General features: G+C 50.0%; 1 protein-coding gene across 4 annotated transcripts in view; it reads right to left on the bottom strand.

Moving 5' to 3' along the window:
* Window positions 1-11,564: 11,564 nt before the first annotated feature.
* CHD1L (chromodomain helicase DNA binding protein 1 like) overlaps window positions 11,565-13,785 on the bottom strand; it is a 38,866-nt gene continuing 36,645 nt past the window's right edge. For all 4 annotated transcript variants that reach the window (XM_073309112.1, XM_073309102.2, XM_073309093.2 and 1 more), the window contains one exon: window positions 11,565-13,153. In XM_073309112.1, coding sequence (XP_073165213.1) covers window positions 13,075-13,153 — 79 coding nt within the window. In that variant the 3' untranslated portion in view covers window positions 11,565-13,074. The remainder of the gene's footprint in view (window positions 13,154-13,785) is intronic.

Here is a 13,785-nt window from a genome sequence, read left to right as displayed (position 1 = left end):
GCTGTTACTGAAACCTGTCATTCAGTTAATAAAGTTGACCCCAGGCTCCATCTCTCCCAGCACCATGGAAAAGCATCCCGAGCTGACCAAATCAAAGGTCTTTCTGGGCCTATAAGCAAGACTGATTTCCCATTTTCCTCTTGCTTATTATACTGCAGGACAATTGGTCGCAGAGTGCCGAATGACCTTAAAAGACCTCCCGATCAGAAAAGCAACGTCAATAATGGCCCATGTCTGGGCCAAACCTTCCTTCCAATAGGCCCATCATTGCAATTAAGCAGCTCAACACTGAGGGCCTATGCAATGCAAAGGGCGATTATATTACAATGATTCTGGGGACTCAAAATATCTATGTGTCTGTGCTACCAACAGCACACCTGGAGAGCGAAGGCCACTGATCAAAGATCGATGGATGCATCCTCGTATCTGCAATCCATTACCCCAGATATGGACTCATGACATACGTAAAACAAGACCTTAAGGATTCCATTCAGGTCATGCAGATCCCCAAGCTTTACCCAATTGCCATCAAGATCATCAATCTAACAGTCATAAACATGTACAAGCCTCCATCAATGGAATGGCCATGTCCAGTGTTACTAACCCCATGCCATCCTACCATCCACATCAGCGATTTCAATAGCCACCATAGCCTATAAGCAGTGGTGAGCTGGAGCCGGTTCGCTAGAACCGGTTGTTAAATTTAGAAGCCCTTTTAGAACCAGTTGTTCCGCGAGGGACAACCGGTTCTAAAAGGGCTTCTAAATTTAACCAGCCAAAAGTGGCACCTTAGGTGCCAACTCCATGGGTGCTAGAGCCCTGGAGCACCCAAGGGGAAAATTTGGTGGGTGCAGAGCACCCACCGGCAGCTCCCCACCCCACCCCCAGCTCACCTCCACTCTGCCTCCCCCTCCTCCCCTGAACGCACCGCCCCACTCTGCTTCTCCGCCCCCCACCCCAGGCTTCCCACGAATCAGCTGTTTGTGCGGGAAGCTGGGGCAGGCTGAGAAGCAGGTGGTGGCTTCCCACTCAGGCCCAGGGAGGCGGAGGGGAGCTGGGGCGGGGGGGCGAGAGGAGGGCCACCCGCGCCGCAGCAGGTAACCCGGGGGGGGGGGGGCGCAGGGGAACCGCTTCCCGCCTCAGCTCACCTCCACCACCCTCAGCCTGAGCGGGAAGCCGCCGTCTGCTTCTCAGCCCTCGCACGCGAACAGCTGATTCGCGGGAAGCCGGGGACGCGGAGAAGCAGAGCGGGGCGGTGGGTTCGGGGGGGGGGGGGGGAGGAGGAGGAGGGGAGATGATCTGGGGCTGGGCGCAGGGTGGGGAGCTGCCGGTGGGTGCTTTGTACCCACCAAATTTTCCCTGTGGGTGCTCCAGCCCCAGAGCACCCAGGGAGTTGGCGCCTAAGGCGCCACTTTTGATGTGATCAGTGGGGGGAGCAGCAGCTCCCTCTGCTCCCCCCAGCTACACTCCCCCACCCCTAGGAGCCAAAGGGACCTGCTGGATGCTTCCTGGGAGCTGTCCCAGGTAAGCACCTCCGGGACTCCCCACCTCGCCCCCTGGCAGGTCCCTCTGGCTCTATGGTGGCCCACGAGACCCCCCGCCCGGTTCTGGGGGCAGTCAGGGGACAGGGCAGAGGTCCTGGGGGTGGGGGGGCGTCAAGGAACGTGCGGGGATTGGATGGGGCAGGAGTCCCAGGGGGCAGGGGTGGGCAACAACCCCCTCATGGGGGGAGGAGGGAACCCGTTGTTAAGATTTTGGCAGCTCATCACTGCCTGTAACAAGAATGACCATGCTATAGAACATCTGACATCCTGGTCTTTCACTGAAGACCAGCACCTGCTTTACAATGCCAAATAGCCTGGCACATTCAGGTTGGCCCAACGGAGGACATGCTACACTTTTGACCTTTGCTTTGTGTTGCACATTATTAGCAGCCATCCAATACCATCTACAAGGTCAGTTCTTGATGACATTCCCAATAGCCATCTCTGCGTGGTCACAATTTGTGTAGGTCTAGAAGTTCCACCCATTTGATCCCTTCTGAAACCATGCTGGAATTTACAGTCTGCTGATTGGCCTGCTATGCGGTGATCATACAGAGCGCAATAAGCCAGATCCCATCATAACCGGCTCATTACCACTGCACTGTAGGCCAACTATTGGCCTCCAAATTGAGCACTGCAAGGGGCCTCAGAAAAGCATTCTTCACTCCTTGCTCATCAGAAGAGAGTGAGGCACTCTTCCAGCAATATCAAGCCAACAAACGCCCCAAAACCACAACAGCATTGGTTGAGCCTCTGAATTCAGCAAGTTGAAAAAGGTGGTATGAAACCCTGACAACTCTGGACTTCCCAAGGTCAAGCCACAAAGCCTAGATTCTCTTCTGTCTTTTAGATAGTGTGACTCCAGAAGCCTACAAACCATTTCAAGTAAGTGCAGATGCCATCTCTGTGACAGTTAATTGCCAACTCCCATGTGCTGGTGTATAAAACATAAGGCAGCAAGTCCACAATCAACTTTATTGCATACTAACCAGTACTAGTTATCTTAACCCCTTTCTGCCCTCTACACAGTACGTAAAGTGGACAAGGGTTTCTCCAACACTAAGTCCAAGAAAGTGGCAGGAATGGACAGAATATATCCAGAATTCCTGAAGAACCTTGGCCCAAAAAGACAAGAAGGTGACTGGCAGACTTCTTTATCAACATCCACTTGTCTGGAATAATACCAAGAGTGGAAGGTAGCTAAGATCATAACATTGTGAAACCTGGAAAAGAGACCACTGACCCAAAAAGCTAGTGGCCCATCTGCCTCCTGAGCTGTTGCTACAAACTGTTGGAGTGGCTCCCACTTCAAAGTTTACAAATGATACTGGAGCTACTGGTTCCCAAAGAGCAGGTTGGATCTGGGACCATTTGCAACTGTTGCGACCAGGTGCTGGCCTTCACCAGCTACACAGAATCCGGCTACCAGCAAAAATTAAAAACAGTGTCAGTGTTAATTGATATTTTTTCTGCATACAATACTCTATGGCACAAAGGTCTCCTGTAGAAATTATCATTAGCTTTCCCATGCCAATCAACTATCAGACTCATCACTGAGATGTTGAGTAATAGACGATTCACCCTTCACCTTGGTGAATCTGCTAGCAAATCATGGAGACTTAACAATGGCCTCCCACATGGATCCATTTTAGCATCTGCACTGTTCAGTCTCTATACCAGCGACATTCCGGTCACCCACATCATCCTGGAAATTCATCTATGCAGATGATTACTGCGCGAACAGTGCAAGAATAGTGCAAGCATCCTCTCTGAAGGCCACAGAAAAGGTCATGAACAACAATCTCTGGATGCTTGAGGCATATTTCAAAGCTTGGCAACTGAAACTCAATGCTTCAAAAACACTTATAGATGCCATCAACTTGAACAACCACAAAGCCAAAGTGCCTCTGAAAGTGGAATTTTGTGGTCTGCCTTTATCCCATGACCACAATCCACAGTACATTGAAGTTACCCATGATTGGACATGAGCTATCGCCAACATCTTGACAACACCAAAAAGATTAAAACAAGGGTCAACATCATTCAGAATTTCACTGGCACATCTTGGGGATGTGATGCATGTACACTTTGAATATCAGTATGAGCCCTAGTTTTGTCACATGTGGAGTATTGCACGCTAGTTTGGTGCAACAGCTCCCACACCAATCTCATTGACACTGAAATCAATGCCGCGCTCAGGACTTTTAGAGGCTTTCTCAAATCAACACCAATTCCGGGGCTCCCAGTTTTGGCAGGCATCGCATCAGCCAACATCAGGTGAGCTGCTGCTGTGGTCCAAGAGTACAATAAGAGCCTGGCCACTCTGGACCTGCCGATAAACCAAGATCTCATTCACTGCCACCCTCCTGACTCCAATCCAGGAAGCCTTTCTGGATCCATGTGTCAATGCTACAGGCCAACGGAAGGGACGCCAGCACTGGCTGACTTGAATTGTGGGCCACCTGTGATGTCCCAAACAAAGACCTGATTGAAGATCCAATTAAAGAAGCCTTGGGGAGTCTGCTTCCTTATAGGCAGTGGACTGCACTCAACTGCGTTCAGACAACACATGGAAGGTTTCGATATCTGCTCCACAAATGGAAAATCAAATAATCACCAAATTGTGACCATGGTGAGGTACAAACCATGTGACATATGATGGGAAACTGCCCACTGACACTTATAGTGGTGGCAGAAGGGGGATCTACCTACCTACCCCAGAAGCATTAGAATGTCTTTTGAAACTTAAGATTCAACTATAATTCCAGCCCGTTGCTTTTTCAAATGCCATACAAAAGAAGAGGACTGCATGACAATGAATAACCTCCTTATTAGTCATAAATTTACCTGGACTAACACTTGATTGCTTTAGGTGGATTATGCTTACGAGTCAGAGGTGGCTGGGCCAAAGTTAGCAAGGTATGTAGTGCTTCTCCTGAGACAGAACAGAAAGTAACAAAATAAAGGGGCCTGGCCAGTGAAACCAACAACACTTTGTTCGAATTACTAGTCTCTTTCACATGTCTCCAGCCTGCTGTCTCCTGCGTTATAGGCTGGAGTGGATTGGCTCGTGCGTGAAAGACTGTTACCCTCTCACAGACTGTACGTCAGAGCTGCTTGTTTAAATTATCAGATCCCTATGTGGCTTGTTTGTGTGAGCATGCACACCCCTGCCCCCTCTGTTCAGTGGGATTTGTCAGATGCTTAGGTGTATATAGAGTCCACAGATAAGCAGAAGGAAAAAAACGTTACTTACCTTCTCATAACTGCTGCTCTTAGAGATGTGTTGTTCATGTCCATTCCAAGCAGGCGTGTGCACACACGGCAGCTGGAAGATTTTTCCCCTAGCAGCATCCATTGGGTCGGCCTGGGTGCCCTCTGGAGTCGCGCCTTCATGGTGCTCAATATAGGGCTCTGCCAACCTGCCACCCCCTCAGTTCCTTCTTGCCAGCTACTCCAACAGAGGGGTCGGAGGGTGGGTATTGGAATGGACATGAACAACACATCTCGAAGAACAACAGTTACGAGAAGGTGAGTAACCATTTTTTCTTCTGCGAATGCTTGTTCATGTCCATTCCAATCAGGTGACTCACAAGCCCAAGTTCCGGAGGTGGGGTCGGAGTTCAGATGTCACCTGACTGGAGCACTGCTCTACCAAAGGCCACGTTGTCTCTGGCCTGCTGGGTGATAGCATAATGCAATGTAAAAGCATGTATTGAGGACCATGTCACTGCCCTACATATTTCCTGGGTGGGAACATGCGTCAGAAATGCTTTTGTGCCCTGGTGGAGTGGGCAGGGAGCGGAGGAACGTGCACCTCTGCCAGGTTGTAGCACTCCCAGATGCAGGACGTGATCCATGACGAAATTCATTGAGAGGCGACTGGAAGACCCTTCATCCTGTCTGCCACGGCCACAAACAGTTGAATGGACTTCCAGAACAGCTTCGTTCTTTCAATGTAAAAGGCTAACACTCTGCGGACGTCCAACGAATGAAGCCTCTGCTCCCTGCTGCTTGCATGTGGCTTAGGATAGAACATTGGAGGAAGATGTCCTCGTTGATGTGAAATTGGGAGACAACCTTTGGGAGGAATGCTGGATGTGGCCTGAGCTGAACCTTGTCCTCACAGAACACCGTGTAAGGAGGCTCTGATGTTAGGGCCTTGAGCTCAGACACCCTCCTGGCTGACGTTATCACTACCAGAAACATCACCTTGTACGAGAGATGGAGCAAGTTGCCAGTGGTTCAAAGGGCGGCCCCGACAGTTTGGAAAGGACCAGATTAAGGTCTCAGGCTGGGACTGGTTGTCAGACGTGAGGGTAATGCCTGTCGAGACCTTTCAGGAAACAACTGACTGTAGAGTTGGCAAAGACTGATCGGCCCGCTGCACCTGGCTGGAAGGCAAAAATGGTGGCCAAGTGTACCTTTATTGATGACATGGACAGCCCCTGCTGCTTAAGATGGAGAAGGTAGTCCAGCATAAGTGGTATAGAGGCGAGCATCGGAGACGGACAGCGAGGCGCCGACCAGATTGAAAATCTCCTCCACTTGGCCAGGTAGGTAGGTAGCCCTGGTGGAGGGTTTCCTATGGCCAAGGAGGACTTGTGTAACCAGGTCCGAGCAGGACAGCTCCATCAGATTCAGCCATGGAGCTTCCATGCTGTGAGGTGCAACAACTCGAGGGTCGGGTGCCTGAGTTATCAAGCCCAGGAAGAGCAGCAAAGTGACTGGGGCTTCTTCCCTCCGTATCTTGAGGAGCACCTTGTGAACGAGAGGGATGGGCGGGAATGCGTATAGGAGACTGCCTCCCCATGGATTGAGCAACATGTCCGTGATGGAGCCTGGGCTGTGATTCAGGAAGGAGCAAAACTGCTGGCACTTCCTGTTGTATCGCGTGGTGAACAGGTCTATTCGGAGAAAGCCCCACTGTTGGAAAATAGTTTCCAACATCTGGGTGTAGCGACCATTCGTGGACATGGAATGACCTGCTTAGGTAGTCCACCAACTCGTTCTGTACTCCAGAGAGGTATGAAGCTTGCAAGTGTATTGAATGCTACACACAGAAGTCCCACAGCCTGAGGGCTTCCTGGCACAGGGAAGAGGAACGTGCACCCCCGTTTGATGATGTAAAACATTGCCATGGTGTTGTTTGTAATAACTGATACACATCTCCCTGCCAAGTGGGCTTGGAAAGTCTGGCATGCTAGGAAGACTGGTCTCAGCTCTCTGACACTGATGTGGAGAGCGAGTTCTGCCTGAGACCAAAGGCCTTGTGTCCTGAGATCTCCCAGGTGTACCCTCAGCCCAAGGCTGACAAGTCTGTCACTAGCGAGAGGGATGGCTGAAGGCTGGTGAAGGGAATCCCTGCACACACTACCTGCAAGTTAAGCCTCCACAGGAGAGAGTTGAGGATCAGGTGAGGCAGAGTCACGACCCTTTGCAAACTGTCCCGACCTGGCCGATACACTGAGGCTAACCACGATTGGAGCAGCTGGAGTCCGAGCCTGGCATGTTGCACCACATAGGTGCAAGGAGTCATGTGTCCCAGGAGTTTCAGACAATTCCTTGATGTGGTAGTTGGGAACTGCCTGAGACTTTGAATGGTATTGCCCAGAGCCCAGAACCTTGTTTCTGGGAGGTATGCCCTGGCCTGCGTTGAATCCAGAACCACCCCTATAAATTCCATCCTCTGAACTGGGGACAGTGTAGATTTTCCCACGTTCAGGAGAAGGCCCAGTCTGTCGAACGTCATTCTTATGAAGTCGACTAGTGCCTGCACTTGGGCCCTGGAGGGACCCTTGATCAGCCAGTCGTCAAGGGTACGGGAATACTTGTACCTGCCGCCCATGCAGGAACACGGCCACGACTGCCATGCACTTGGTAAATACTCCAGGCGCCACTGACAGAATGAACGGGAGGACTATGAACTGGTAGTGGTTGTTGCTGTCCACGAGCCTGAGGTACCTTCTGTGGGATGGTGTAATTGCTATATGAAAGTAGTGTCCTTCAAGTTGAGGGTGGTGTACTAGTCCCCTGGATCCAGGGAAGAGATGGTGGGGGCCAAAGTGACCATGTGGAACTTGGTTTCTTCATGAACCCATTGAGCTCTCACAGGTCTAGGATGGGCCTGAGCCCACCTCTGGGCTTTTGGTATTAGGAAATACCAGGAATAGAAGCCCTTGCCCTTCAACTCCTGAGGAACCTCTTCCACTGCCCCCAGCGATAGGAACGAGTGCACTTCCTGCATGAGGAGTTGCTCATGAGAAGGGTCCCTGAAGAGAGACAGGGAAGGGGGGTGGGAGGGCCGAGACTTGGAGTGTGTATTCCCTTTCTACTGTGCGGAGCACCCATCGGTCCAGTGTGATACGGGACCACGCAGGGTAGAAAGGGGATAGTCGGGACGAGAAGGTAAGATGGGTTGGATCCAATTTATGCACTGGTACGCCGCCCTCGTGTGCACCTTCAAAAGGCCTGTTTCTGGTCCAAAGATGGCTTGGATTGGCCAGAGCCCTGGCCTGAGGACGGGTGCTGTCTTTTCCTGCCGCTCCTGTTCCTCCTCCGGGAAGCATCCTGCCAGTTCTGTGGCTGGTAGATCCATGGTGGAGGTTGTGGTTTTAAATGTTTCCGCTGGGTGGCAGGAGTGTGGTGGCCCAATGACTTGAGTGTGGCTCTCAAGTCTTTTAGGCTATGCAGCCTTTTAGCTGTCTTTTCAGAAAAGAGAGCTGAACCCTCAAAGGGGAGGTCCTGGATAGTCTGCTGGACTTCATATGGCAGACTGGAGACCTGTAGCCAGGAGCTCCTTCTCATGGCAACCCCTGTGGCCATAACCCAAGTGGCCGCATCCGCCCCATCCAGAGCAGCCTGCAGTGAGGTCCAGGAGATAAGCTTTCCCTCCTCCACCAGAGCCAAAACTTTGGCACGGGAGTCCTGTGGGAGCAGCTCCATAAACTTAGCTATCACTCCACACATATTATAACAGTACCTGCTAACAGTGGCCTGCTGGTTAGAAATACAGAGCTGCAAGCTGCCAGTCAAGTAGACCTTTGTCCCAAAGAGGTAGAGTCTTTTTGCATCCCGATTCTTTGAGGAGGGTTCCTGGTAGCTCTGGTGCTCATGTTGATTAGCAGCGTCCATTACCAGGGAATCTGGTGGAGGGTGGGTGTATAAGTGCTCGTAGCCCCTGGATGGCCCAAAATAGCGTCTCTCATTGCACTTAGCCATAGGGGGTAATGAGGCTGGGGTCTGCCACAAAGTCTTTGTGGTGTCAGAGATGGTTTTTATGAGGGGCAGGGCAACGCGCGCAGGCCCGGAGGAGGAGAGGCTATCCACCGGGGGATCGGCCTCCTCCATGGGATCGGCCTCCTCCACAACCTCCTCTGCCTGGATGCCCAGGCCCTGGGCAGCCCGCCACCACGGCAGTTGCTGCAGAACTCTGCTGTCCTCTAGGGCCGCAGCTACAGCCGTGCCTGCCACCACCTCATCTGGTGAGAAAGAGGATGAAAGCCCCGGAAGAATTGGCTGTTCCCTTCCCTCCGCACCCACGGTGCCTGGGGGCCCGGGATGCTGATGGCAACCCCAACAGTGCCGGGACTACAGAGGGAGAGTCCCCCTCCCTCCTGGAAAATCCTAAGATGTTTGGCGGCAGGAAGTGCTGGGAGGTAGGCGGAGGAGTGGGGACACGGAGTGCTCAGCGCAGGGGGGGAGGTGAGATGGGCTGGGGGGTGAGGGGAGCTTGGCTGCTGGGGATGCAGAGCACCCATGGAGTCGGCGCTTATGCACACAGCTGATTGGAAATGACATGAACCAGCATTCGAAGAAGAACCTTGGTTTAGCTTACACACGGCAGGAGGTTTTGTTTTGAAGAAGATGGGGCTGGAGAGAGATGAATATGGGGAATTCTTTCCCTTATGGCTTGGCTGCTATTTGAAAAGGGGGAAAGTGGAGCAGCGTGTACTAGAAAAAGCTGCACAACACATAGCAACTTACACACAAAATATCTCCCACAACCCTTTATAGAGTTAAATAATCTCATAAAGAATTCTATGTGATGAGGAGTGGGGGCTCTGGGTTTGCACAAGCTCGCTGGCTGGGTTTTGCAAAACCAAACCTGGGTTTAGTTGGGATCTGATTTCCATTTCTCCTAACTTCCTAAAATTTGGAGGTGGGAGGTATACGTTTTAGATTAATCCCTGGTTTTGGTCCATCTCTAATGCAGATTTCAGTAATAATATTTTAAAAACAAGCTACATAACCATTTCTCCCGTAAAGTTTGAAGGAGCAAAGTTAAAGTAGGTGCTATCTCCAAGGGGTAAGAGGTCTACGGAGTGGAAGAGGAACTGAGATCAGAAGCTAGCCTGCTTTGCCTGAGAGGTATGAAATATAGTGCAAGCAATGGCCGCCCCTCTTATTTCCAAACTGTGTATCCTTGCAGAGATCTCATGGAGGAGCTCCTGGAGGTTTGGGGGAGGTAGGACCATGCTATGGAGGTAGCTTTCCCCCTATCTGGCCATGGGGTGCATGCTTCCCTTTGCTCACAGAAGAAGAGAAGAGTATGTGAGGCCACAAGTACATACTTCAGCATTTGGCCTCATGAGTCTGAAGTTGAGTCCCATGTCCGGCCACCAGTGGCTGACTCAATATTGGTAAATAAACTTCAATCTATTTTAGAGCACTCGAGCAACAGACCTGACAGAGCAAATTTATCCTCGGTGTCGAAGCCAGAGGACTTACAGCCGGGAGGGATTTGGCTGTAGGTGTTTGTGAGGCTGTGAAAAACATTGGCACATGCTGAAAGGAGAAACAATTGGAAATTCAACCAATTAAAAGCTGTCAACAAAAGTAAGGGGGAAAGAGGGGTGGAGGAGCAAAGTCTTGTGCCTTTAAACTGAAAAGGAGGACTTGTGGCACCTTAGAGACTAACCCATTTATTTGAGCATAAGCTTTCGTGAGCTACAGCTCACTTCATTGGACGCATTCATGTAGCTCACGAAAGCTCATGCTCAAATAAATGGGTTAGTCTCTAAGGTGCCACAAGTCCTCCTTTTCTTTTTGCGAATACAGACTAACACGGCTGCTACTCTGAAACCTGCCTTTAAACTGCAATTTCACTTTAAATGTTGAGTAAAATTGGTAAATAAAAATAAAAAACAAGATTTATATTTTAATTCGGGCAGAACAGAATATTTTTCTATGCTGGAGCAGAACATTTCCCGGTTCTTTGAAACCAGCCTAACAGCAACATGTGCTGCTTAAGACAGTTAACAGTGCCACCAGCTGGCCAGTTCAGAGAATGCCAGTGGTTCATATCAATGAAAATAAGGTAACATGCATTTAAATCAGAGTAACAGCCGTGTTAGTCTGTATCTGCAAAAAGAACAGGAGGACTTGTGGCACCTTAGAGACTAACCAATTTATTTGAGCATAAGCTTTCGTGAGCTACAGCTCACTTCATCGGCTGCAAATGGCACCTTTCATCTCCAAGAGCTTTACAAAGTAAGGCCCTGATCTTGCAAACTCTTACCCACATAAGTAAGGGCTGTTCACATAAGAGCTTGTAGGTTTGGTTCCTAAAGGCCTGACCCTGAGAGGTGCTGAGCTCCTGCAACTCCCATTGGTTTTAAAGGGAGTTGAGTGATCAGAATCTCGGGGGGAGGGGAGCCAGGGGGGAGAGAAGGTGTTCTGGCAATATTGTGTGTATGTGTATGCACATAAGTAAAATCTCCGTAAGACTACTTGTGAAGGAAAGTACTAGCTAATGGGAAGAAGGGTGCCAGAATCAGGCTCAGTAATATTATTGAGTCACCAGATGGTGCTATTACAGTATTACATTCAGCAGAGCGTATGTATGCAGGAACATATTTAAACACATGCTTTCCGTTGGCTGCAGTGCACTTTCTTTTAGAAGCCAGACAGATCACCAGGGATGCCTGTTTGCTGTTCACAGCCTCTCTGCCTGAATCATTTGTTAGGGACGCTACTCCTGACAGGCTATACCCAGCAAGCGCGTTACATGGTGCCAAAAACATTAGTCACAAAGATTTTACTGTGCCATACAGAGATAAGCCAATAATAAAATAACATTTTGCATTCTTTTTTAAAAAAAATTGGATCAAGCGATCACAAAACCTTTAGAACAGCATAAGGAAACCAGCTTTGCCTGATAGCGGCAACAATCCAAGCATTCTATAATAAAGAGCAGTGGTGGGAGGAAGAAAGGTGTCTCTTAAAGACCACCTCAGATTTTGTCAGACTTGTGTGTCCTGGCAAAGGATATTGGTTAGATCGGTGGTTCCTGAACTTTAACAGTCCACGAACCCCTTTCACTAAATTGTGAAATCTCGTGAACCCCTTCCTAAAAATGAATATTTCCAGGGATTTAAGTTTAAATTTCCTCCGCACGGCTCCTGCTGCTGGACCCCGTTGACCGCCCCGGTCAACTGAGCTCGGGCTGCAGGTCCCGCTGACCGCCAGGACTCGGGCTGCCAGCCCCAACTGCCCAGCCCTGCTCTCCCTGGGGCTCGGGCTGCCAGCCCCGCATGGAGCGCTGGGGTTTGGGCAGCCGGCTCCCCCACTGACGGGGGCAGGGCTTGGGTTGCCAGCCCAAACTGCCCAGCCCCGCTCTCCCTGGGGCTCGGGCTGCCAGCCCCGCAACCGGGTCCCACCTGCTGCCTCCAATGCCCGGGGTCCTCTGGCCGCCATGAGTGACATTTTTCTGGCGAACCCCCAGTAACGTTCTGTGAAACCCAGTTTGGGAACCTCTAGGTTAGATGGATACTGCTTGGTTGCAAACAGGTGACTGTGCAACTAGTTCTAACTTAGAATTTTCTGTTTGAAGAAATATCATTAAAATGGGTTTCTTTGGAGTTGGGGCTGTTTACATTAAGCGTGTGTTATGCTGAGTTTTTACTGCAGACACCTCCCTCACCAAAGAAAGAAGTTTTATCATTAGACCGTATCTGTTGTTTACATGACTGATTTTTTTGCTGGCCCTTTGGCGGCTGCTTGAGACAATCGCGTGTGAGTGTGTGTGTGTGTGTGTGTGTGTGTGTGTACATATTTGTTAGGGAAAGCTACAGCCCCACCCACCCAAACTGTCTCAAGCAGCCACCAAACAACCAGCAGAAAAATCAGTGTTGTAAACAAGAGATAAGGTTTTGAAGCAAAAGTCAAACAAAACTGTACTGCCAACCCTGAGAATAATTTAAGATGGTGGCTTAAAATAAGGGCTTATGATTGGTCGCCAGTGAAGGTTTAATTTTCCATCTTAAAAACTAGAGATGGGCCCAAACAAACACCCCAGATGCATGGATCTCCTGAAGTTTGAAGAACTTTTAATGCAGCTCAGTTCCATAACTAATATAAAAACCACTCTGAACTATAGAGGTATAGAAACCTGAAAAGCAACAGTGACTTTGGATCTGCTTCAGAGAAGCGGCATAGCTACAGGCTGGCTGTAGATGTGATGTTGAAGAGATCATGGGCTTTTAGAGATCACTAGAGATTAACACTTCTGAGTTAAATCATTGGATCTTCAAGGGTTTGAGGTTGCCACTGAAGTTGTAGATGGTTGTGAAGAAGAGAAAGAGGCTTTATTCCTAGGGAAGTAGTATCTAAGGAGAAGGGTCAAGGAAATACTCTAAAATTTCAAACCAAATATGTACTAATGGCATTAACTTAAAGAGGTAAGGAGGTAGAATACTCACTATACTCTACACCAGTGGTTCCCAAACTAGGGGCACCGCTTGTTCAGGGAAAGCCCCTGGTGGGCCGGGCTGGTTTGTTTACCTGCCGCGTCCGCATGTTCGGCCGATGGCGGCTCCCACTGGCTGCGGTTCGCCGTTCTCGGCTAATGGGGGCTGCGGGAAGTGGTGCAGGCCGAGGGACGTGCTGGCCGCCGCTTCCCACGGCCCCCATTGGCCTGGAGCGGCGAACCGCAGCCAGTGGGAGGTAAACAAACCAGCCCGGCCTGCCAGGGGCTTTACCTGAACAAGCAGCGCCCCTAGTTTGGGAACCACTGCTCTACACCTTTGTTCTTAATTTTCTGTCTCTCTCACAGCATTGCTGAACTTGGCATTATACAGCAGCTGCATTTTCCCCAAGAAGTGACGAAAAATATAGTTTTAACATTTCTCACTCCTGCCAGCCCTGCAGAACCTACTCACCTATGGAAGAGTCAGCTGAATTCTATTCTGCTTTGCACATCAAGACAGAGAGAAACTGAACAAACAGCATATACAATGAA

The sequence above is a fragment of the Lepidochelys kempii genome, chromosome 1 (genome assembly GCF_965140285.1).
Source record: "Lepidochelys kempii isolate rLepKem1 chromosome 1, rLepKem1.hap1, whole genome shotgun sequence".
NCBI lineage: Eukaryota > Metazoa > Chordata > Testudines > Cheloniidae > Lepidochelys > Lepidochelys kempii.
The sequence above is the reverse complement of the archived record's forward strand: the minus strand, read 5'-3'. Positions and strand labels throughout refer to the sequence as shown.